Source organism: Pleurodeles waltl, chromosome 6 (genome assembly GCF_031143425.1).
Source record: "Pleurodeles waltl isolate 20211129_DDA chromosome 6, aPleWal1.hap1.20221129, whole genome shotgun sequence".
Taxonomy (NCBI): domain Eukaryota; kingdom Metazoa; phylum Chordata; class Amphibia; order Caudata; family Salamandridae; genus Pleurodeles; species Pleurodeles waltl.
This window is the reverse complement of record NC_090445.1, coordinates 94494839-94521849: the sequence shown is the minus strand read 5'-3', so window position 1 is coordinate 94521849 and position 27011 is coordinate 94494839. Positions and strand designations below refer to the sequence as shown.

The following is a 27011-nucleotide window of genomic DNA, read 5'->3' as shown; positions in this document are numbered from 1 at the left end:
CCCAGGCAAAGGAAACAATTATGCAGGATCCTTGGGTGCTAGAGACCGTCCAGGGATTCAAGATAGATTTTGTGATAAAACCCTTCCAAGCTGTTCCCTCAAAATAACTAAGTTTGACCGCACATCAGCAGAATTTGGTAGAAGAAGAGGTAAAACGTATGTTGCAGAAGTGCAGCATTATAGAAGTTCCCTTCGTGCACAGGCTTTTTGTAAGTACACTCTTCCTCATGGAAAAGAAAGACCAGGAGTGGAGGCATGTGTTAAATCTGGGAGAGTGTAGGAAGCTGGCCTGGTGTGTGGTGGGTACCTATGGTATTTATACCTTATACCAGGTCCAGGTATCCCCTCTTAGTGAAGTGTAGGCAGTGTCTAGAAGCCATGCTCTCTAGAGGTAGTTGTGGATGAGCAGCCAAGGCTTATCTACGAGACATGAAACTCATGCAATACCACTGTAGTCACACAGCACTTACGCACATGAAAGAAAAAAACTCAGCGTTACAAACATAAAGGTACTTTATTTTGGTCACACGATTACTAAAAAGTACTAGAGAGGCAACCCTCCAATAGGAGGTAACACACTAGTTCTCTCGTAGGGGATTTCCATGTATAGTCATAAGCACTGAATAGTTCCGCACACCTGCGGGGACCCCGGAGCACTGATATGAAGTATATTCTTAAGTGCAAATACCAGCCCTTTAAAAAGGTCTGTAAAAAAAAACCACTTAAGAATAACATTGTGCAGCCTATGTGAACAGCTACACAGGCCAAATTGTTGAAAAGAAAAAACAGCTGTAGTGTAAATTTACGTTCAAATACCTATTTATTTTAGAAATGTAATAACAAATACATTCTCATACTTTATTTATCTTATTAATCTTTTCTGTCAAATTCTGACAGAAATTTGAGGTTTTTCTAGTTTAGAAATGCCTTCACTTTTTGATAAATGCCCTTCTTGTGGCAGAAAAAAGGCTAAAACAGACCCACATTGAGTCTGTATAATTTGCCTTCCATCCAGCCACAAACCTGAATCATGTGACATCTGTAGAACTTTCTCCAGAAGAACCCTTTGTGATAGGGAGAAAATTCGACTTCAGGCAAGAGAGGACAGGAGAAAAAGTGGTCATTCTGCCACAGAGCGAGGAGAAGGTCAGTCTTCTACCAGGGCTCACCCTGTTTCCTCTGCAACTCCTACCAGACCTGCTCAGAAACGGCATAGGTCTCAGACGACGTCGAGGGCGTCGACGTCGAGACCAGGAACGGCGCCAACATGCTCGCCGTCGAGGACCGGTTCACCGGCGAGGAAGAAACATCGTTCGACGACGGCAGCCATTTCGCCGTCGAGACGGCGTGGACGCTCGCCGTCAAGAGGGTCTGGGTCGCCGTCGACGCGGCAAGGACGATCGACGTCGAGAAGATCTGGGTCCGGTTCGCCGTCGACACGGCGAGGGCGATCGGCGTTGAGAGAGAGTGCTCGCCGTCGGAGACGATCGCCGTCACAACATCGACGTCGAGGGTCGTCGTCGAGGGGATCTCAGCGGCGAGAGAAATCGACGTCAAGAGGCACTCGCCGTCACCGTACTTCGACGTCGAGGAGTGTGTCGACGTCGAGGCGACAATCAAGGAGACCTAGAAGGGTTTATACCACTTCAGAATCCTCGGCCTCACTCATCCTGCTTCCAGCGTCGCCACAGCTCTCTCCTCAACAGTCGCCGTTGCCACAGACACCAGTAACACCTATGGCTCCTCTTCCGGCTCCCCCTTCAGAGTCTGCTCCGAGGACTCCAACGCAATCCATAAGGCATTCTAGACATTCCTCTAGACGTTCGTCTTCCTCTCGGCACCATCGTCATGAGTCACGGCAGAGATCTCCACATTCACGTCATAGACATTCTTCTTCGTCTACACGGGACTACTCTCCAACCCTATTGGACTCACCGTCCCCGAGAGTGTCCCCCATAGACGACGTGAATACATTCCAAGAGGTCTTAGTGCGCGGGGCGACCAAACTAAATATCCCGCTGGCGGTACCCGCTCCATCGACCTCAGTAATCATCGAGACTTTACACCAGAGGACATCTTCAAGACCTTTGCTTGCACTGGTTCCGGGTCTTATTGAACCGGCAATGGATATTTTTCTGACACCGGCCGCAACGAAATCTGCTCCTTCCAGACTTATTAAGAAGTATCGTCCACCGGAACAAGATCCTCTATTCTTGAGGTCGGACCCAGTGCCGGACTCGGTGGTTATAGTAGCGGCAAAGAAGTTGCACTCTACATCACCGTCTTCCTCCTCACCTCCGGATAAAGAGAGCAGAAAGATCGATGCTGCAGGCCGAAAAGTATGCTCTACCGCAGCCATCACAATGAAAGCAGCCAGTGCCACTGCTTTATTAGGGAGATACGATCGGGCCCTCTGGGACTCTATGCTGCAGTTTGCGGAGAATCTTCCTAAGGACAAAAGGGAAGTTTCTTGGAGGTCGTGGGTGAGGGAGCCATGGTTTCCAACCAGGTAATAAGCGCTGCTGCTGATTCTTCGGTGCTGTCTGCACATAACTACGCTCACGGAGTAGCTTTAAGACGACACGCATGGTTGCGATTGACATCTCTCAAACCAGAAGCACAGCAGAGAATACAGAATTTACCATTCTCAGGCTCCACTTTGTTCGGCTCTCATGCCGATGACGAGATGGCCAGGATGAAGTCTGAGCTAGACACTCTAAAAGCAGTAGGCATAGAACGCCCGAAAGAACAACGAAAAGTATTCCGTCCCTATCAGCGAAGACTTTTCACCCACAGGTATCAGACACCACACTGGATGTCTTCACGCCCCCAGCAGCAACAGCAACATCAAAGGGCCTTCTCGACACAGCGAAAGTCGACAAGGGGTCGTTCAACGCCACAAACTCAGGCAACTCGCCAGGCTCCCGCGTCTAAGCCCTGAATCTTCGCTTCCCCCTCCTCCGTTATCCACTCCGTTAGGGGGAAGTATCTCAAATCATCTGGACGAGTGGCTACGCATCACATCAGACGCCTGGGTATTGAATATTGTGCGACATGGTTATGCTCACAGATTCACCAGTCCTCCGCCATCTGTTCCACCCAAACCAGCCAGCCACCACCTCAAAGCTCTTCAGTTAGAAGTCACTATTCTATTACAAAAAAGAGCTATAGAACCCGTCCCGATCAGCCAACAAGGGAAAGGGATTTATTTGAGGTATTTTCTAGTGCCAAAAAAGGACAAACAAGAGTTTCGTCCCATTCTAGATCTAAGGACAGCAAACAAGTGGATTCGCAAAGAGAAATTCAGGATGCTATCCTTGCACCAAATTTACCCACATCTTCGTCAGGGCGACTGGCTCTGTGCGATAGACCTTTGGGACGCTTATTTTCATATTCCGGTGAGCAAGAAACATCGAAAATTCCTAAGGTTCACCGTCGGCAAACGTCATTACCAATTTGCGGTTCTACCCTTCGGCCTCAAATCAGCGCCGAGAACTTTTTCCAAATGCATGGCGGTGGTAGCCGCCCACTTGAGGAAACATCGAATATTTGTCTACCCCTATCTAGACGATTGGCTCATAAAGGCCTCCAGTTATCTAGAGGCCCAACAACATTTCAAATGGGCTCTACAGCTGTTACAGAATCTCGGTCTTCAAGTCAATCTCGTGAAGTCCACAGCAACGCCTGTTCAGAGGTTGCATTACTTGGGGGCCATTATAGATACCAATCTAGGAAAGGTGTTTCCGTCGGAGGAACGATGATTATCGATTCTCCAAAAGTGCAAACAACTAGAGAGAACTCCACAGACCACTGCAAGAGTAATAGCCTCTCTACTGGGCTCAATGGCGTCTTGTATCCATCTCGTTCCCAATGCTCGCCTCCATATGAGACCCTTACAAGAAGACCTGGAGGATCAATGGTGTCAACTGATGGACGATTGGGAGAGCAAAGTCCTCCTTTCTCCCCACGCCCTACAGTCCCTCAAGTGGTGGTGTTCACCCAACAATCTCTTGGTGGGGATTCCTTTCCAACAACAGCCTCCAGCTCAAACCATCGTAACAGACGCATCACTGCTCGGATGGGGAGCGCACATGGATCATCTTCGAGTCCAAGGCAAGTGGTCACAGAGAGAGAGTCTCTATCATATCAACCTGCTGGAGCTTCGCGCAGTCCACCTTGCGCTCAAAGCCTTCCTACCCTCTCTGAAAACAGAAACTCTCCTCCTCCAGACGGACAACGTGGCCACTATGTATTACGTAAACAAAAAAGGAGGCACCAGGTCCAGGATATTATCCAGAGAGGCTCAGACAATCTGGCATTGGCTTCTAGCCAGGAACCTGTCGCTAGTGGCAACTCACCTGCCTGGCAGCCAGAATGTTCAAGCGGATGCTCTCAGCCGCGTAATGGACGAGAACCACGAGTGGGTGTTACACAACGACGTCGTTCGTTCCATTTTCGCACTATGGGGTACCCCCTCTATAGACCTATTCGCAACCCCAGAAAACAAAAAATGACAAAACTTCGCCTCCAGATGTTACCATCCAGGGACACTGGGGAATGCCCTGTGGATAAGCTGGTCAGGAGCATTTTTTTACGCCTTTCCATCGCTTCCCCTGATTCCGGCAGTCCTCCAGAAGTTATCCAATGCTCAGTCCAAAATGATCCTAATTGCTCCAGAATGGCCACGCCAATGGTGGTTTCCAGACCTTCTTCACCGGTCACTCAAGCCACACATCAGGCTGCCTCATCGTCCAGACCTGCTCACGAAGTTCAGATGGCAGATATCTCATCCCAACCTCTCATCGTTGAGTTTGGCAGTATGACTCCTGAGCTAGTGCAATATGGACACTTGAACCTACCTCAGGACTGTATGGAAATCCTAAAAATCCTAAAAGAAGCAAAGCGCCCTTCCACACGATCGGCTTATGCAAGCAAGTGGAAAAGATTCTGTGTGTGGTGTTTGGACAACAACATTGACCCGGTATCCTGTGGAGAGGAATCTATCCTGCCATACTTACTAAGGGGGTTATTCTAACTTTGGAGAAGGTGTTAATCCGTCCCAAAAGTGACGGAAAAGTGACGGATTTACCACCAGCCGTATTACGAGTCCATTATATCCTATGGAACTCGTAATACGGCTGGTGGTATATCCGTCACTTTACCGTCACTTTTGGGACGGATTAACACTCCTCCAAAGTTAGAATAACCCCCTAAGTTTGGCAAAATCGGGCTTACAATTGTCATCAATAAAGGTAAACTTGGCGGCTCTAACGGCATACAGAAAGAGCCCCTCACAAACCTCCTTTTTTCGGATTCCAATTATTAAGGACTTCCTGGAAGGTTTAAAAAAGGTCTTTCCTCCCATTAGGAGGCCATCTCCTCCATGGGAACTGAATGTAGCGCGTCTGATGCGCGTCTGATGCTACCTCCATTCGAGCCAATACATAAGGCATCACTTCAACATCTCACATGGAAAACTCCTTTTCTGGTTGCAATCACTTCAGCGCGTAGGGTCAGCGAAATCCAGGCCCTTTGCGCTCAAGAACCCTACATGGTTTTTCATTCTGCGAAAGTGGTAATGAGGACTCATCCAAAATTTTTACCAAAAGTCGTTTCCGACTTTCATGTGAACCAAACCATTTCATTACCAACTTTCTTTCAAAATCCAACTACTCCTGCTGAGAGAACTCTGCACTCTCTGGATGTAAAGAGGGTTTTGAAATTTTACTTGGACAGGACAAAATGCTTACGTAAATCACAGCAGCTTTTTGTTAACTATGGCCCAGTTAGAACAGGCTTGGGCACGTCTAAGCAATCATTATCCAGGTGGATTGTTTCATGTATAATGTTATGTTATCAGTTAGCGAACAAATCCCTTGGTGGTAGGCCAAAAGCCCACTCTACTAGAGGGAAGGCAGCTACTGCGGCCTTGATGAGAAATATCCCTTTGGCAGAAATATGCAAGGCTGCCACTTGGAAGTCGGTCCATACCTTTACTCAGCATTACTGCCTTGATACAGACGCTAGGGCAGATGCGCAGGTTGGACAGGCCTTGCTTAAGAATTTATTTGCATAACTCATGTTTTTGTCAGTATTATTCGGTCTACTCCACCGCGGTTATGGCGATGGGCTTGCTAGTCTAGTCAGTGCTTATGAGTATACATGGAAATCCCCTACGAGAGAAGGAATGGTTTCTTACCTGTAACTCCAGTTCTCTCGTAGGGGTATTTCCATGATAGTCATAAGCAACCCTCCCTACTCCCCAGTGGAATTGACATAGAAAAGGTTGTCTTTATAGTATCGATGTTGGTACTCCAATGAATGTTTTGTTCCTTCATGTCAGGTTACAAGCCTTCAAAAAGAACTGAGGCAACTGCCTTTTGCTGTGCATGATGGGATACAGGAACTTTACTTTCTTAAAGGCACAGCTCTATTTACATTCTGTATAATGGCAGCCTATGGGGTACACTGCCCTGCATTGTTTTATTCTCATGAGAGGTGTAAATAAAGTATGAGAATGTATTTGTTATTACATTTCTAAAGTAAATAGGTATTTGAACGTAAATTTACACTACAGCTTTTTTTTCTTTTCAACAATTTGGCCTGTGTAGCTGTTCACATAGGCTGCACAATGTTATTCTTAAGTGGGTTTTTTTGACAGACCTTTTTAAAGGGCTGGTATTTGCACTTAAGAATATACTTCACATCAGTGCTCCGGGGTCCCCGCAGGCGCGCAGAACTATTCAGTGCTTATGACTATCATGGAAATACCCCTACGAGAGAACTGGAGTTACAGGTAAGAAACCATTCCATATGTACACTAGTAATCAGAAATGGGCATAAAAAGTGATAGAAAATACTGCAAATGCAAGTCGACAATAGTGATCCTAGGGAGAGCCCAAACCATATACAAAAAAAAATGGACTGCAAATGCAGGACCCCCACCTAGGTAAGTGGGATGTGTAGAGAGGAGCTGGAGGAAATAGGAAACCCCTAAGTACCACAGTGCCCCCCCCCAGCGACCAGGAAGAGAGGAGTAAGTTACTGGATTTTCCCTAAACCACCCAAAAGGAAGAAAAGGAAGAAAATGCAACACCCAGACAAGACTGCAAGAAACTAGCAGTGGGTTCCTGAAGAGGAAGACCTGTGGAAGAAGGGGACCAAGTCCATAAGTCACAGAAGGTTCCAGGGGGAATAGGAGCTACTACCCACCCAGCTGTGGATGCAGGAGTTGGTTGACAGTAGAACAAAGAGAGTCATGAATGCAGCCCTGGAGCAGGTGAAGAGTTCCTGGAGGATGAAGTCGACAACCCACGCTGGATAGATGATTGCACTCTGTCAGTGGCGTGGAAAAGTCACCAACAAGGCAAAGGCAGAAGTCGCGGTGAATCATAAGTGGAGCTGCCGGAGACCAGCAAGATCGAGGAAGACTCGCCCCACACAGGGGGAGTCCTAGGGGAAGTCTCCGCAAGGCAGAGTGTCCACAGAAGAAGAGGCAGCCCCCACAGTCCCCTGTGACTCCCCCTTCTGGGTTGAGTCCTCCTGGGCCTTGCTGGTCCCTGGCAGCACCACTTTTCTGCTAACTGCATGTTTGCCTTTGCCAAGCCTTGTTAGTGGAATTCCTGCACCAACACCCATCTTCCTTCCAGCTTGGAACATCATCTGCACCCATCAGTAACTCTTCTCCGGCTCCAGGGCTGCGGTGTTGACCTGTTCTTTATCACCGTCGACTAACTCCTGCATCCACAGCTGGGTGCGTAGTAGCTCCTACTCCTTCTGGACTCCACTGTGACTCTTGGACTTGGCCGCCTCTCTCCACAGGACTTCTTTCTTCAGGAACCCACCGCTGGTTTTCCTGCAGTCTTATCTGGGTGTCTTCTTTTCCTCCTTTTGGGTGGTTTGGGGAAAATCCAGTGTTTTACTCCTGCATTCCTGGTCGCTGGGGGATATTGTGTTACTTACCTCTGTGGTTTTCTAGTAATCCCAGCTCCCCTCTATACATTTTACTTACCTAGGTGGGGGGGCATCTTGTCCACATTCATTTTTTTTTTGGTATATGGTTTGTGCTCCTCCTAGGGACACTATTGGTTATTGCTATTTGCACTGTTCTCTAACCTTTTCTATGCTTGTTTCTGATTACTAGTGTATACATTTAGGGGGTCATTACGACCCTGGCGGACGGCGGTAAGGTGGCGGTAACACCGCCAACAGGCTGGCGGTGTTCCGCCAGCACTTATGACCGTGGCGCAATAGCCACGGCCATACCGCCGGCCCCTCCAACATACCAATCCCCAGGGCAGCGGTGCAAGCACCGCTGCCCTGGGGATTATGAGTCCCCGACCGCCAGCCTGTCCGTGGCGGTAAACACCGCCATGGAATGGCTGGCGGTAAGGGGACTTGGGGTGCCCCTGGGGGCCCCTGCACTGCCCATGCACTTGGCATGGGCAGTGCAGGGGCCCCCAGGCATAGCCCCGTCGCGCATTTCACTGCCCGAATTTCGGGCAGTGAAATGCGCTACGGGTGCTACTGCACCCGCTGCACATCAGCATTGCCGCGGGCTCTATTACGAGCCGGCAGCAATGTTGATGTGACATTTCCGCTGGGCCAGCGGACGGTAACACTGTTACCGTCCGCTGGCCCAGCGGAAATGTCATAATAGGGAGCCAGGAATACCGCCAGCAATGGCGGTATTCTGTCTCCCGCAGCCGCAGCGGTCTTGGAGGTTGTAATGACCCCCTTAGTGTATTACTTACCTCCTAAGGGTGGCTTATCTGTCTAATATTTTGTGGTGATTTGTTCCAAAAATAAAGTACCTTTATTTTTGTACAACTGAGTGTTTTCTTTCTCGTGTGTAAGTGCTGTGTGACTATAGTGGTATTGGATGAGCTTTGCATGTCTCCTGGATTAGCCTTGTTTGCTCATCCACAGCTACCTCTAGAGAGCCTGGCTTCTAGACACTGCCTACACTTCACTAAGAGGGCATAAGATGTAAGTACCATTGGTACCCACCACACACCAGGGTAGCTTCCTACAGCCCTGAAAGGGGGATTGGTCACTTAGGTAGGTGACCACCTATCAGGAGGGGGCTCTGACGTCACCTGCCTGACCTGGCCACTCAAATGCTCCCAGAGGTCCCTGCCAACCTTTAATTCAAGATGGCAGAACCTAGGGACCCTCTGGAGGAGCTCTGGGCACCACCCCTTGGGTGGTGATGGACAGGGGAGTGGTCACTCCCCTTTCCATTGTCCAGCTTCGCGCAAGAGAAGGAACTGGAGGTCCCCAGACCGTTGTAGACTGATTTATGCATAGAGGGCACCAAATGTGCCCTTCAAAGCACACCAGTTGCTTGGGGAGGCTACCCCTCCCAAGCCATGTAACACCTATTTCCAAATGGAGAGGGTGTTACCCCCCCCTCCCCTCCCAAAGGAAATCCTTTGTTCTGTCTTCCTGGGCTTGAGCTGTTTAAGCAGCAGGAGGGTAGAAACCTGTCTGAGGTGTGGCAGCAGCTTGGGCTGCCCGGAAAACCCCAGAAGGCTGGTAGGAGCTATGCTGGGGGTCCTCTAAGGAGCCCTTTGAGTGCAGGGAATAATACTTCCAATACTGGTAACAGTATTGGGGTATGATTCTGACATGTTTGATACCAATCATGCTTAGGTATGGAGTTACCATTATTTAGCTGGACATAGGTAGTGAGGTATGTCCAGTACACACATAAAATGGAGTCCCCGCACCCACAAAGTCCAGGAAAATGGATCTGAAGTTTCTGGGGACACCTCTGCTAGTGCAGGGGTGCCCTCACACACAGGTACCTGCACCCTACCCTATGGGCTGAGAGGGCCTACCATAGGGGTGAGTTAGAGTGACCTGGTGCAGTGACCTGTAGTGAAAAAGGGTGCATGCACCTGTTTCACTCAGACTGCAATGGCAGGCCTGCAGAACCCTTTGCATGAGCTCACTATGGGTGGCAGAATAACTGCTGAAGCCCATAGGGAGCCCCTGGTACCCCAACGCCCTGGGTATCTAGGTCCCATATACTAGGGACTTACATGGGGGGGGGGGGGCAGTATGCCAACTGTGGGAAGAAAAAAGTACAATTTGGAGGAGAAAGCAAAACTACTGGGGTCCTGGATAGCAGGATCCCATTAGACACAGTCAAACACACTGACAACAGGCAGACAACAGGGGTAACTATGCCAAGAAAGAGGGTACTTTCCTACAATCAATGACATCCTTAACGCACCAGGAGTATAAAACTTGAAAAATCGTTGACAAAAAGGCCAGTCAAAAAGTGATTGAGGGGTAGCTCTCTTTGGATCGGCGCTTTCTGGCATGAAAAAAAGGAACTGACGTCAGCACATATATAGGAACTGCGATGTAATAACCGGCACGGATCACGCCGATGGACACAGAGCCGAGCAATGTCACCTAATGGCGTGCAGGGGTAGTGCTGAGAAAATTCTCCGGATCCAGTTTGACGCCGGGGGGAAATTCAAAGGTAAGGAATCTGCAACTAGAAGTCTCTATCAGATAGCGCCTTTAACAATGCCCACTGCAAGTTCTTGCTGAGCCACGGAGAAAACAAATAACAAGACACTGGCTCTACGCATTTTCAGCAGTGGTTAAGGATTCGAGCCTCAGTTCTACCCACTGCTGGAAACATCCTACACGTACTTGTGATCTGCTAGGCATCAGCGGCAGAATTTGTGGGCCCTGGTGTTTAAAGATCCTGTCAGGTGGTATATGATCAGTTACAGAGGCATAGAGCACCTTGGCATGAGACCCAGAACCCCACCCTGCTTGCTAAAGTACCACGTGGTAGCGGAGCTGTCTGTGAGAACTTCACCATCCCCCCTTTGAGAGTTGGCAGGAAAGCCTTTAAAACCAAGCAAATTGCCTCCAGTTCCAGCAAGTTTATGAGGAGGTAGATCTCTGCCAGAGACCAGAGTCCTCTCCTAGATGGCCTCTCCAAGCTAGTAGTGATGTGTTTGTCATCACCTTCAGCTCTGGATGGGGTAAAGAGAGGGGTTTACTACTGGGCCAATTGCAGTAGAGCAGCCAACACTGCAGATCTTTTGCAGTCTCCTCTGAAACCTAGATCGATTCTTGGTGGGTTCCCCTGGTGCTATACCTACTAAGACTTCAGATCCCACAGCAGGGGTCATTTATGCCACCTGGCAAGGTCAACGACTAGGATGCAGGAGGCCAGCAAGCCAAGAAGCCTCAAAGCTAGCTTCACTGAGACCCAGATCAGAGACAAACATTAGGGTCACAGCCCGAAAGTCCGGGGCTCATTGGTCCGGAAGAAAGGACTGAGAGTGCATTCATATCTAAAAATCTCATATGAAAGGAAGTCTTTGCGAAGAAGTCAGATGTGACTTCAGCATGTTGACTGAGAACCCCAGACATGTCAAGAGGTTCTCCATCATCTGGAGGTGACCCGCGACTGACTGTGGTGAGCCTGCATTAAACAACTAATCATCGAGGTAGGGGAAGACTGGGACCCCTGATGCCTGAAGATAGGCAGCGACCATTACTATCTGGTTAGACCAAAAGAGAATATGGCAAACTAAAAGTGCTTGTGGCCCACCTTGAACAACAGGTAGTGCGCCTGTGGGCCTGCTAGACAGTGATGTGAAAATAGGCATCCAGCAGGTCCAATGCCACAATCAAGTCTCTGGGATTCAGTGCAGATAGTACCTTTGTCCTTCCACTGTAAGGTGTTGAGAGGGCCAAGACCCAAAATAGAGTGAAGCCCTCTGTCTTTCTTCGGCACATGGAATTACAGGGAATAACAACCAGTTCCACTTCTGAGACCGCTACTCTCCGTATGGCCCTTTGGTAAAACAGAACTTCCAGCTTCTGGTGCAAAATGCACAGATATCCCTCCAAAAACTGCCCTGATCTAGGTGGCAGATCGAAAAAGAATGGCAGGGCATGGCCCTGTTGGACAGTTTGAAGGACCCATCTGTGATGCACTACCAACCCTGAAGGAAGTGACGGACCTCGGCTCCAATCATACGGCCGTGTACCACTAAGGGTGTATTAAAGATGTTTTGAAATTGTCACTGGAGGAACACAGGATTGGGACATGTTTTGCTCCTGATGGCAGGGTCGTTGTCCGTTAGTCCCGCGGCCCGACCTCTGAAAGGGCTGGAAGTCTGCTGTGAGAGTGGTGAGGCCTGACACTGTTGAGTCGTTAGGCAAGCTCATGCCACATCACCAAAAAGGGCAAAAATGTTGGGGGGGACTGCAGGACTGGTACTGAAAAGGAGCAAAGTGTGTGTCGTGCCTTGGCTCTTTAAAGCACTAGAAGGCAGGGTTCGCCTTCTCATCGAGCAGGCAGGAACAGTCGAAGGGCGTGTCGATTAGGGACACGTGGATGTCCCAAAAGAAGCCTGTGGACATCATCCATGCTGGAGTGTGGTGCTGGAGTGCCACACATATAACTATAGTCCTTCCTAGACAATCAGTAATGTCTAGCCCTGAGTGAATGATTATGATTGACTTAGCTGCATCCCAGCCTTCCTAGATTGTTTGGGCCAAGACAGGACGTCTTTTGGGACTGGCAGAAAGATTTCACCAACCATGTTTCAAGATGCATGAGTGTAATATCCTAAGAGGCAGTTAGAATTGAGTGACCAAAAGGCAAGGCTGGCCAATGAAAACATTCTCTTGTCAAACGTTTCCATACTTTTGAACTCTGTCAGGAGTAGGTGGCAAAGCATTAGGGTTCATTCTCAACTAAAAACTCAGGGTCGTCTATAGCTGGTCAATGGCAGCATGTGACCTGACCATTAATAGGAGGGTTCTGCCCATACCCCAAGAATGCATCAGTGAGAGCCTCACTGAAAGGTAGAAGAGGTTTGGTCGGCTAAGCTGAAGAATTTCAGTAACATTAGGCTTTACCTCCACAATGGAGAGGTGAAGGTCAAGGACTTTGGCAGCTCCTATAATAACGGTCACAAAGGTTGTGTTTTTCTCATCTTCTGGTCCGGGGGAAACCAAACCACTATTGGGTGGCATCTTGTTGATCGGTGGACAATTGTCTTCAAAATAGGAGGAGGCAAACTCTTCCTCCATCACCCATATGGCTCACTCTGGGTGAAGTCTGATCCAAAAAGTTGGTGCAGTGACTGGGTGTGACTGTGCTGGAATGGTACACTTGAGTCATATGGACTTGGTACTGCCTGCACTACATCAGCATCTGGGAATGGCCTAGACTGAAAGGAATTTGGATCAGAGTGGATACCAAGATAGACTATTGATCCTCCTCTAGTGCCATTGGTGGTGATTTCCAAGGAACTGGTGCAGATTTAGGTAACAAAACAGAAGTCGGTACCAATGCTGGTGCAAAACCCAAAGTGGTCTCAAGTAGAACAGGAGGTGCTGAGGACAGATCCGCCAGAAGTAACTTGACAAAAGGCCCCTGTGGGTCCTCAGGGCCTGAAGGCACAACAAAGGGCGCTGGAAGTGTCCCGAAGATATGCAGTATGGCCCCTCTATAGCTATGACCTGCTGCAACGTCACAGATAGACCCATAAACTCAGGGTACATCGGGACAAGGTTGAAATCTGCTCCTTGTCAGAACAGAAGCGAAACCTGGAGGCACAATGATGCCTTTGCGCCTGCTCTGGAGGATGTGTTCACACCTCCTCCAGCAGGATGGTTAGTGAATCTCCATTAGAAGGCCAGGGGCTTCAAAGCCCCCTGAAACCTTTGCTATGCAACCCAGGCTACCCAAAGATCTGGGAGATGGGAGAAAGGGATTAAGCTCCATTTGTACTTCTTGAGTTTCTTTTTGGTGTTACCTGAAAACTTCGACCATGATGATCTACTACACATCCAGTCAGCACTCTAAATTTCAGCCAGGAGAGGGACCTGTGTGGAGTCATGCAGTGTTTTGCGATGCAGAGATTTGCTTCACATACTTGCATGACTTTTGGATGAATCTAGGTGCAGTCGTACAGGCCTTGAAGTTGTGCACTGAACACCAAAGGCACACCTCATATGGGATCTGTCACAGACATCCGTTTGTGACAGTTCCTCAGAGGTTTAAACCCTGTAGTCTTAGGGGTGACATGTTTCCTTGTAAAATGGGGGAATTTAAGAGAAAATCTGTAAGAAAATATTATATTCAAGGATTAACCAAAAGGAACAGAGCTCCAGATCTGTGCCATAAGGCGTGGAAAAAAAGAGGAACTGATGTCAGCATGCATGCGCCTCCGCTCGCAACTTTCAGAGTGGAACGAAGTTTTGTTGGAGATGCACGTCACCACCTACTGCTTTTTGGGTTTCCAGATCAAGTCTGGCACCTGGGTATTTATTTACAAGGTGGGAAATCTGCAGGTAAAAGTATCCATCAGAAATTCCAGTTCTCCAGCTTTGGAATCTTTGATGGATTCACATGCTTAAATCATTCATCATCAGGCTGGGAATCTGTGGATCTTTCACAATAGCAAATAACAGAATTAAAATAGCCAAATGACCAACAAATGTTTATCTGGTAGCACAACCACCTTATTTGAAACTTTGAGCAATGAGCTAGAAGTGCTGAGAGCTCTACTTCACCACAGCTCAGATTTCATTGTGTAAGTGTGAAGGATACCAAGAATAAGTACTAAGCCTATGACTGGGGAGGCGTGAAGGTCGCATGAGAATCTACAAAGGATTCCAACACTGGAGTTGCAGGTCAGTGACTAATTTCTTTATGAAGCATTTAAGCGAGTGCTACAGGAAAATGGTTGCACCATTTCCTTGTTGGTGCAGTTGGTTTTGCAAGTGTTCCAGTCAACTAAATGCCTTGAATGTGTTTGAAGATATGGAAGCCTAACAGCTGGTACCCTTGGAGTGTCTTAATAGGTGCTAGCACCACTCAACAGCCTTCCACCTTTCAAAGATGGAGAGGCCAGACAACTGTCACACACTTTTTGGTAGTATATTATTGACTATACACCAACAAGGAGTGCATAGCCTCCTGTCTAATCATTAGCATGAGAATATCTGGAACTAAACTAGCCAATAACCTTACTGTATGTGTTGCACAGCTGCCTGTCAGGCTCATACCTCAATGTCTTCTCGATGCCGCTTCTTCTGACGGGGTGATGACTGGCCCCTATTGTGTGACGAGTAGGAGCTTAGAGCACACCAGACAGATAATCTAGAACAGAGAACACAAACAGCATCATTTTTAAGCATCACTGTAAACAATGTGCACTGACTCACAGTTACAAAAACGTGGGGCACAAACATTCTTATTGGCTGGACACCAAATACAGCTGTTTAACCCATGGCCTAGTCAAGATAAGCAATCTGGTCCCTTCTCTATTGACTCTATGAATTACCCTTTGGACCATGAAGATGAAAGTGCTGTGCCACATTCAGTGAGATTGGTCACTTGAACACATAGAATGCAAAATATATAGTGAAACCAGATTAGTTTTTCTCAAGAAAAAAAATGTCCTTTTTTGTTGTATAAAGAAGAGGTCACTGCTGGAAACTGACATAGGACCAACCACAATATGGTTATCAAAACCATATATCTTACAGACATTTTAGAAAAGGGAACATTACTTACCCAGGACTACGTTATCAGCCTCACTGCTTCTTCAATGATGAGTCTTTTTTAAGAGGATGGTTTGTATTTTGGTAGTAGAAAGATACACAGTTTTTGATGTAGAATTAAATGCAATTTACTATGCCCCCTAAGAACGAGCCTTCCGATATAACTGCTTTACTTTATCATCAGACTATGAACATAAGTACAGAACTGATCAACGAGGGCTGTATGACTCATAAAGAACATAAAAATAAACATAAATAACTTATGTTAGAAAACTGCTACCGTTACTATGTATTTACTTGTTGCACACTATGGATCTCGAAAGCTGGTTCAATGTATTTGGGCTGGACTAAAATGGCTTTCAGGAAACTCTAATTTCCTGTCTACTAAACGAGTAAAAATCTTTTCTGCAGTGATGCCTTGACAGCACTCTTAATTGTGCAACTTATCCTCAGGAAAAGCTGTGAATAAGAACACAAAAATAGTAGTCACAAAAGTTGCTTTTTACGATAAGCACTTGACATTAATTGTGTGCACCTGTCCAAAATAAGCTGCACAGATTTAACTAGAATATTGTTAACCCCATTAACTGAATATGTAAAAGAATGGATCCTTGCATGCAAACCTCAAGGAAACCATGTACCAAATAAATCTTTAAAAGGAAGCACACATTTCTTCTCACAGGATAAGCTATGATGGTTGACAGATGAACTTTAAAAGAACAAAAACTGCAGACCTGAACTGGTCATGTGTAACTGAGGAGGCAAGTGACCAGATGGTAAAGAGAAGGAAAACTGCTCACTGGGGGTGGAAGTCAAGCCTTTGGGAATGTACCACACTATGATCCCTTACAATAGATGCAGTATACTCACATAATGTTCTTTATCTCATGGGACTCTGAAGCTGGGCTGCTATTCCTGATAATACTGAACTGCAATACAGAGTTTCCTTTTCATCATAGATAACTGTAGGAAAGTGCCCCTTTTTGTCATGGTCACCCCCCACTTTTTGCCACTGGTACTGATATTTGTCGAGTGATGTGCAATGGATCCCTGCTAACCAGGCCCCGGTGCCAGTGTTCTTTCCCAACAAAAAATGTAAAATGGCCTAACTGCCACACAATTGGCAAACACTCTGACACCACTGTATGTTCCTAGTAAGAAGGTGGGTACCGCTGGTACCTAGGGCATGGGTACCAAAGAAGGCTCCTAAGGGCTGCAGCATGTATTATGCCACCCTAAGGGACCGCATACAAATTGCATGCAGCCTGCCATTTCAGACTGCATGTCATGGTGCACACCATGAGTGAAAACACGACACGGCACACTCACTGAATGACATGCCAAAGTCACAGCATATAACATATGTAAGTCACCCATACAGTAGCCCTTGATGCCTTAAGGCAGGGTGCATTATATTTTATGTGAAGACGTCTCTGTATGGGCAGATATGCCCCTGTGATGTCTTGGTCCATTACTAACTACTGCAAGTGATCGGGCAGCCATATTAAGGACATCTACTGGACACTGGTCTTCACGACTTACCCTGCTACAAAATGGCTGCACAGAAAATAATGGTGTTTGGTATCAAACACCTCATTGCAATAAACCCATGCTGATGCCAGTATCGGATTTCTGACATGCACCCAGAGAGCACATAATAGGTGCCCTCTGAAAACCTACTAGCCCTCTAGTGTGCTGGCTGACTGCCACCACAGATGAGTTTCTGACACCCTGAAGGTGAGAACCCCATGCTCTCTGAGGCCAGAAACAATGCCTTCTCTGGAAGAAGGTGTTCCCACCGCCTCCAGCAGGGTAGCTAGTGAATGCACAGACAAATTTCTGATCCCCTGGAGGGGAGAGCCGACGCTCTCTGAGGCCAGAAACAATGCCTACTTTGGAGTAAGATGTTCACACCTCCTCCAGCAGGATGGCTAGTGAATCTGTATACCAAGGTCAGGGGTTTCAAAGCCCCTGCCACCTTTCGTATGCAACCCTGGCTGCCTTCAGACCTGGGAGATAACATACCCTGCCCTGAGGATCATTTGGCACAAGGACAGGAGGGAAATTAGCTATGAAAGTAGGAGTGTTGCACTACCAGGCTAGTCATATCCCTAAGGTGTACTCCCGGATGTGCTCCACAAAAGAAAGGTTCCACCATCTTGTTTTTGGTAGAACTAGGCACTATGGGACAGGGTTATGTCTACTCCCCACAGGAAATGGTTATATATGGGGTGTACTCATCTCCGGGGTAAGTAGCCCATTGTCTACTACCCTACACTCCCCTAATTGCCCCTAAATTCAGTATTTAGTTGGCCCCCCTGACACCAGGAACACAGATTTGTCGGACTACAAGAACGGGGACAAAGAAGATCCGACCAGCAAAAGAACTGTGGACTCACCGTGGACTCTGGCACCAAACCCTATCTACATGCTTCTGTCCCGACAATCACAAAGACCCATCTCGTCCTGCAGCGGTGCATCCTACAAAAGCCTTGGAGGGCTCCCAGTACTTCATCAACCAGCCAGCATATCCCTTGAAGTGGAGAAGCCACTTCCCTGCAACCCGCAGGCACCAACTGCAACTTACAGGCCACTCATCAGCTGACCGCCAGGTTCACCGACGTAGCAGCCACCCAGGAGGAGGTAATTGTTCTCCAGGAGGTCAGATCTGTCTTCCCACCAAGTTTGGAGATGCTAGGACCCCCAGGGGCCACTCTGCACTAATACCCAGAGTAATGGACCCCTGCAGCAACCAAGGCTTGTTCAGTGTCCTGCCCGGAAACCAACACCGGCAAGACCGACCTACCAACATGGGACATCAGCACCAGAGAGGCCATCATCGAAAGTGGCCCTGCTGAAGAATAATAAGGAACAGGAAGGAGGACTTAGACCTTCCAGAGGCTGCTTTTTAGACAATGCATAGTAGATCTTAATGCAGAGGACTAACCACCTCGAGAGAGTCCTCTTTTGCACAGCCTTCACTTTCTTCACTCCAAAAAACTGCACAAAGAGCTGATCATCTATTAGATGATCCTTGGTACAAGGGATGTAGAAGCTCAAAGCCTTTTTAAGGTTCAACCATTGGAGTCTCTCCTCATCTACTGGGGAGTGGGGAAAAGCACAGAATGCTGAGAAAGCGATTGACTGCCCAATGTGGAAAGGAGCCATGACTTTTGGTGAGAAGGCAGCTGGAGTCCTCTGCACTAGTTTGTCCAGAAAAAATGTGGTTTAGCGTGGTGTACCAATAGGGCCTAAAGCTCACGTATGTGATGAGCTAAATCGGTTGCAATGAGAAAGACTGACTTAGGGCTCATAGGATGCAACAACTAGCTGTTTATCAGCTTGAAGGGCTTACATATGAGTAACGTCAAGATCAAGTTAAGGTCCCACAGTGGCATCATAAACGGTTTGGTAGGGAACAAAGTGCACCAACATCATCACTGTTATGCTTCCCACATTCCAAAGAGATCTTCTCAAACATTTTAAAATTCTTCTATGAAAAAACTGACATTCAGAAATATTTTTACAAAAATGAAAAAAGACCAACATTCCTTGATGATCACCTTTTAAAGAAACAAAGCACTACTTAACACCCTCTTCTACTCAGACTATGACACTTCAGACAGCTGGTTAAACATATGCCACTGAAATACTAAATGCATCACTCTCACACCCTGCTCAAGAAGACAACTCGGACACATAGAACCTTTAATAGCGCAGACCCTTACTGAAAATGTTGTCAGCACACTACTTCAGAAAACCTATTTAAAGAAAATTTTCTTTGCAAATATGAATCATATTTCTGGTTTAAATATGGATCACACTGGATCAATGAGTGGTATTTGATACTGGTGTCCATGAGACTTCCCATGCCTTCCTCAAGCTGGAGGTGCTGTGCTTGACTGGTTTGTGTCCCTTCTAAAAGGAACGGTCTCATATTGTACAGTGAATCTTCACAATGCCAGAGGAATAAAATGCGGCTGAATTAAACTATATCACCCGCTAGTTACAATCTGAGACAAAGGACAGCTCATGGCAACTTTTCTGAAGGATTAAAAAGCCCACACCATATCCGCTACCATCTCTGGTTTTCACAGAGGAGCCTAACCAGCATGCCACATCCACGGCTTCCTGGCGGTTTCTAACTACATTCATTGTTAACCACACCCCATCTACAGACTACTCAGAAGTTAACCCTCCTGCATTTCATAGAACTCTCTAAAGCTAACAGATATCAACTGACTTTCCAGAAGTAGCCCCAAGGTAACTAGTTTGTATAAAGCAAAGGATGCCTAATTTCTCCCTGGAGAGCCAGCTTGACAGTCTTGAAATGAGAAATGCTGCTTCCCTTACTTTGCAAGAGCCTTGCCCGGAGGATCCATCAGTAGATGCCAACTGGAAGAATCAGTAAGCAGAGTGGGCACTATGTGTCCTAGAAGGGTTAGAGTGAGCTGGTGCATGTCAAGACAGAAGACGGCGTACAGTAGCTCCACTGCCCGTAGAGTGTACTCTTTCCGTGTCTCCTTCAGAAGCTCCTGCAACACAAGGACAGACAAGTGTGTTTAAAAATAATAAGTGACATGGAGAGCAGCAGCACACAGATATAAGTTGAGCAGAGTGATAAGAGGGAGGAAGATTTAAAAACCCACCCACATCCTCCACAATCACGCATACCATGAACAGTTAACGATTGAGATTCATCTCAAAGCAAAAAAGCATAGACAATGGAGCCACTACTGATACAATAGACACATTTAAGAGTCAGGAACACACACTAACACTCCTGGACAGTTGAGAGTGCAACCTACAGTGTAAAACAGAGGGTGTGGAGGAAAAACAGATTATGTTTATTCCCCTGATGGACATCAGACATGCCAGCCTAACCATGATGAGTCTTTGACACGCCCCTATGGATTAATGATAGAACCTAATTCGCAATCCTTCAAATTTCCAATCTTTTTTAATCTGGTGACCCGGGCTGAGCTTCAAAGCAGAACCATTTAATTTTTGTTTAGTGCTGGTCGTCCAAAATGGCAAACCAACACTTTAAGTTGTCCGTGAGGCTCATCAAACCAACATTAAACAATTGGCAAAATGAAAAATAACTTCTATGAAACATTTATTAAATGGGAACCTGTTACGTTTCCTGTGTCCCAATACACTGCAGAAGAATAACAAAAAGAACATTATACTTACTCAGTAATAATCTGTTTGTAGCTTGCAGAGCTGTGGATTCACATGCTCTGCATAGTCCTGCCATCAAATGACAGGCGCTGACATTTGCATGTTGTTTTTCTTAAGAGTTGTGTTTGAGTCACTAGGTCTGTTTTGACCCCACCTGTAGCCCACAATAGACCAGGAAAAAGACTTGCAGATTGTTTTATGCTCAGTGGGTGAGTAGTGTAAGTGAGGTGTACAGTCCAAGACTGTTATAGCTGTTGGGCATTGGAAAACATATCTATGATGAAGACATCTGTGATCATCGTGGCTTCCAGGGAAGAGGGTATGCACATGTAAATTTAAGCAATATATGCTACAAAAAGAGGGTAAGTAATATTTCTGTCCCTAGTATTTGTGGCTGTTGATACAAATGCTCTGCTTAGGGTTGGATCTTCCGTAAAGAAGTTCTCACCATAAGCGTGGGCTAGCGAGCAGATGATGCAGATGTCCGAAAAAATATTCTCAGCACTGTCTGGTCAACTAAAGCCTGCTGTGGGGCTTCAATATCAACACAGTAATGTTAAGTGAATGTGTGTAATGCTGACCAGACTTACAATAAAGGAATGTCTAGCTATAGTGGTTCCCTTTTTGCATGCTCAATATACCCTAGGCAGTATATGTGTGTGCTAGGCATTAACAAATTATGGTTGAATGCATTTCACAATCCATCTAGCAATGTCTGCCCTGGAAATTGTGATACCATTGTGAAGCTTTGCATAACCCAAATAGATGCTAAGTTTTACAGATGTATTTGGTCCTGCCAATGAAATATATTATTGCCCTTTTGAGTGTCTAATGCCCTTTATGCCACAGAGTCTCGGTGCAGAAAGGATAAGTTACTTACCTGTAAATCCTAGTTCTCTTCCAGGGGTATCCTCATCAAAGGCATAAACATTGAATGTTCCCGCCCTCGTGCGGGGACCCCGGAGCATACACAAAACACTCACCTATAAAGTATGAAATATGCACGAAAAATATATATATGTATATAGCATTTTTAATAGGCAAATTTTCATACTAAACTCATATATACGTGTGTGAAACAGCAATGCAGACTATAATCACAAACAGGCTAAAATGCTTTATTTCTATGGATTTTTTTTTTTTTTTTTTAAAACAGTCCTTTTCAAAATTACAATAAGAGAAAAAACACTTTCCAGAGCCCCATAACTGGGCCTAGGGAAATAAGCAGTAGAAATATCAGAGAAAAAAAGAGAAAAACTACATTGAAAACAATGGAGCATTCTTAGCCAATAGGCTGCATGCAGGTTAACACAGGAGAACCATAAAAATTCTGGCACCGTGCCTTTAAGACCCTGAGCACCTCCAGTATCCCACCATGCCTCAGGGGTGAAGGAGAGGTGACAGTTGGTTCACAGTTAGGTCAGTACTTTTTTACGGTGACAAGCTGTGTAGCAGATTCGAAAGATAGTAAGTTGTGCACTTCTAGGAGACGTGCGTCCGGAGAGGAGGGTGGGTTGTTTATGACTTTGATGAGGATACCCCTGGAAGAGAACTAGGATTTACAGGTAAGTAACTTATCCTTCTCTTCCAGGGGATCCTCATCAATAGTCATAAACATTGAATAGATTAGCAAGCCCATCCCTCAACTCTGCGGACTGTCTAATAGAAGTGCAGGAATAGATCTGTATCATGCAAACAAATTTCTCAGAGATGCTTGCCCAACTTGGGCGTCTGCTCTGGCATCTGAGTCCAAACAGTAATGTCTAGTAAATGTATGTACAGACTTCCATGTAACAGCCTTACAAATTTCAGAGATTGGAACATTATTAAGGAGGGCAGTCGTAGCCGCCTTCCCTCTTGTCGAATGCGCCTTAGGCCTAGCGAGTAGTTGTTTATTAGCCAATTGATATGCAGTAACAATACACAAAACTATCCATCTAGATATGGTTCGTTTTGAGGCTGCCTCGCCTGTTCTCAAATGACCATCATTTACAAATAAGTGGTTAGATTGTCTAATTAGTTTGGTTTTGTCCAAGTAAAATTTCAGCACCCTCTTCAAATCTAGGGAGTGCAAAGCTTTTTCCGCCGGAGTATCCGGATTGGGGAAAAAAGTTGGTAATGAAATAGTCTGATTGATGTGGAAATCTGACACCACCTTCGGTAAGAAGGATGGCTGAGTTCGTAGAACCACTCTATTCTCGTGGAAGTCTGTGTATGGTTCTTTGGAGGACAAAGCCTGAATTTCACTGACCCTCCTCGCGGAAGTAATGGCTACCAGAAAAGCCGTCTTCCACGTAAGGTGTTGCAAAGAGGCTTTGTGTATAGGTTCGAAAGGAGGGCCCATAAGTTTTGACAGCACTATGTTCAGCTCCCATGGAGGGGAGGGCTTCCGAATGGGTGGAAAGACTTTTTTCAAACCTTCTAAGAAATCCTTGACTACCGGTCTTGTAAAAAAGGATTCCTGAGAAGGTGACTTACGATAGGCTGTAATGGCAGATAAATGTACCTTAATAGATGACACCTGCAGACCCGATTTTGCCAAATGGAGTAGGTAAGACAGCAGGGCCTCCTCCTGAGCCAGTACAGGATTGTGACCTTGCTGCCGACACCATATGTAGAACCTCTTCCACTTGAACGCGTAAGAACGCCGTGTGGAAGGCCGTCTGGACTCCTTTAAGATGTTCATGCACTCCTGCGAGAGCTCTAGGTGCCCATACTGCAGGAATTCAGGAGCCATGCCGTCAAGCTCAGAGAGGGAAGGTTGGGGTGAAGTATCCTGCCTCCCATCCTGCAAAGGAGATCCGGTCTGCACAGCAGCCTCCTGTGCGGCTGTTCCGATAGGTTGAGATCTGTGTACCAGAACTGATGAGGCCATTGCGGAGCTATGAGAATCATTCTGGTGCTGGATCTGTAGAGTTTGTTGATCACCGCAGGTATGACGGGGATCGGTGGAAAAGCGTAGAGAAATATCCCTGACCAGTCGATCAACAGGGCATTCCCTCGAGATCCCGGACGGTAGAACCTGGACGCGAAGTCTGGGCATTTCCTGTTTACCTCGTCTGCGAAGAGATCCAATTGAGGCCGACCCCATTGAGCGAAGATGTCTTCGACGACCTCGTCGTGAAGGACCCAAATGTGGGCGTCCTCGAGATTTCTGCTCAGAAAGTCCGCCTCCACATTTTGTTGCCCAGGTAGGTGAACTGCCGTTAGCGACATTCCTCTCACTAAGAGCCAATGCCAGATGGCCTGAGACTCCCGAGATAGGGGCAGGGATCTTGTTCCCCCTTGTCTGTTCAGATAATACATCGTCGTTGTATTGTCCGTTTGCACTAGAAGAGATTTCCCCTGAATCGATGGAGCAAAAGACTTAAGAGCCAGGTGGACTGCTCTGAGCTCCAGCAGGTTGATGTGGTACTCTCTTTCTTTGTCGGACCACAGGCTCTTAGCTTGAAGGGAACCCAGATGAGCCCCCCATCCCTGAAGCGACGCATCCGTTACCAGAGTGTTGTTCGGGATTAACTGGTGAAACGGAGCTCCTACTGACAGGTGAGGTTTGTGCATCCACCATTGCAACGACTGTCGTGCTCCTATCGGAAGTCGCATTTTGTCCTCCCAGCGGCCTGTGCTCTGGTTCCAGTTGTTTTCCAGTGCCTCTTGAAGAGGCCTCATATGTAGCCTGGCATTCGGGACAATGAATATGCACGAGGCCATGGAGCCCAGTAGAGATGTTACCTGACGGGCCGTAGGTGCGTCTGTCTTCAGAAGGTCTTGACACTTTCTCTTTATTGATAATAGTCGTTCCTCCGAAGGATACACTTTTTCGAGCTCTGTATCCAGTATTGCTCCCAGGTAGTGGAACTTTTGCGTTGGTATCAAGGTGGACTTTTGGTAGTTGACCTGCAGACCTAGAGACCTGAAAACGCTGAGCACAATGTCCTGATGGCTTCTTGCCTGCTCCGGAGAGGAGGCCTTCAGTAGCCAGTCGTCTAGGTATGGGTAAATGAAGATTTTTTGCTTCCTTAGATGTGCTGCCACCGCTGCTACGCATTTTGAGAAAACGCGAGGGGCCGATTTCAGGCCGAATGGAAGCACCTTGAACTGATAGTGCTGGTAGGCTATCCGGAAGCGGAGGAATTTCCGATGTTTGTGAATGATCGGGATATGAAAATACGCGTCTTGCAGGTCTATTGCGCACATCCAGTCTCCTCGATGTAGCTGAGGGAAAATCTGGTGTAGAGCCAGCATTCTGAACTTTTGCTTTTTTATGTACTTGTTCAGAAGTCGTAAGTCCAGAATCGGTCTGAAAACTCCTTCTCAACCTTTTTTTGCTACTAGAAAATAGCGGGAGTATACCCCCTTCCCTCTGTGCTCGACTGGGACTTTTTCTATGGCCTTTTTCCGTAAAAGGGCGTGAGCCTCTTTGCGTAATAGGCTCATGTGAGCCGGATTGCATTTGGTTGGTGGCAAGTGAGGAGGAGGTTGGCGGAAAAGAAGAGTACCCATTATCCACAATATTGAGCACCCATTTGTCTTTTGTTATTGCAAGCCACTCGTGAATGAACTCTGTGATACTTCCCCCCCACCGGAGTGGTGCACGGTGCTAAGGGAAGCGAGTCCTCATTGCTTTGCTGGAGCTTTGGGTGTGGACTGCTGTGGTCTGCTGGACCCTCTGTCTCTCGGGGTCTTACGAGATTGAAAAAGTGGGCGTCCTTGTCTCTGCTGTTGTCTCTGGGACCAATGAGGGGTTTGAACCCTCTGCTGAAAAGGGCGCCTGTCATAAGGATTTGTGAGTTTGCGAGCTTTAACCGAGACTAACGCAAGAGTTAGGCAGACTCGTTTCATATATCGTGTCTACCGTTTCAGCAAGTTCTTTAAGTGCATTCTATGAATCAAGTTCTATGTAGAAGAAACAAAGAGTCCCATCGACATTTTTTTACGTCACCTTTTTTCTCTGCTACACTAGTCGCTGGTTGTGCTATACTGACTGAACATATCTATTTGTAAAGGTATTAAAGTAGTATTCATTGTTAAAATATAGATGACGGTTCTTGCCTTACCCAAGGCATTTTCAGATTACTGAATCCTTTAGCAAAGTAGCCACAGATATGAGGAAACACCAGAGACTTTGTGTCGAGTGGATAAACTGACAAATCTGGTTAGGTTTATCAGCAATGTTGGATTTGCGAATCCAATTTAAAAAACGGATCATTGCGTTGAGATGTATCAAGTATCTGCACAGCACTTCATAACCCAGAGGAGGTGGTAGAGCGCTTCGCTTTTCATTGGGCATCTGGGCGTCATTTGTGTGTGTGTGCGTTGAGTAAAAGGATGTTTAATGTAGTATAACCTATTTGGGCGATGTAGGGTTTACATACATTCTGGCATCAGAAAGCAAACAGAGTGCAGGGGAAAATAAGTACATGGGGTTGAGATGTGGGCCAGGGCTGCCGGCTTTGGACGGGGGACGGAGGTTCGAGTCCCACTTAATCATCCTGTGCCTAAAACAAAAAGAATGCAACCTTTTCTTATGTAATTGTGCTCTTGTAAAGCTCTCCAATACATCTGAATAGAGGTTGCTCTATACAAAACTGCCAAAAAGAAAAGAAAAAAAAAGGTGGTTTTGTCAGATTATGGAATTCGAATGTTTATGCGTTTGCAGGTATAGAAAAAAAATACGTTCATCAGATTTCAGCATGCACTGTAGTGCTGATAGCACTCCAGAGGTGAGTCAGGCCAGTGATGTAGCGAGATCACAGATGAGATGCACACACAGGTCACCTCAGTCTGTCAATATCTGGCACTGGATTTGTAGAAGCCCTCCTCTGGGCTACCAGGTTGTTCTTATCTCGTTACAAAAACAGGTGAAAGTCACAACTGGAAAAGGTTTTTAGAAGACCAATTTATTAAAAATGGTTTAACAAAGGCATTGCTTTATCTGCAGCGAGTTGGTATATCCGTGTCCTAGCTCTGAAATGCACTCACAGCTTTTTTTGCAGGTGAATAAACAAAACTATGTATAAAATGTTTAACACCGTGCATTAGTGTAGTTTTCACTTCCAAGATGGACAACTCTTTATATAAACAAGACGCAAACAGCGGCAACAAACAGTGATGAGGGAGGGGGTGGGGGGCAGTACCGGGCAAGCAGCGATGTGGGAGGGGGCTAGGGAATGGGCAAGCAACACTGGGACATTAATTTTAAAAAATCCTCTCACTTTGAAGTCTGAGAAAGAAAAGTAAACAGGCGCCCTCAGAAAACAAATTCT

At 46.6% G+C, this 27011-nt stretch overlaps 1 protein-coding gene across 2 annotated transcripts in view; it reads right to left on the bottom strand.

Moving 5' to 3' along the window:
• The window catches only part of MED24 (mediator complex subunit 24), a 308225-nt gene that overhangs the window by 63622 nt on the left and 217592 nt on the right, over positions 1-27011 (bottom strand). For both annotated transcript variants that reach the window (XM_069237418.1, XM_069237419.1), the window contains exons 21-22: positions 19915-20096; positions 15064-15157 (exon numbers count right to left, since the gene is read on the bottom strand). In XM_069237418.1, coding sequence (XP_069093519.1) covers positions 15064-15157; positions 19915-20096 — 276 coding nt within the window. The remainder of the gene's footprint in view (positions 1-15063; positions 15158-19914; positions 20097-27011) is intronic.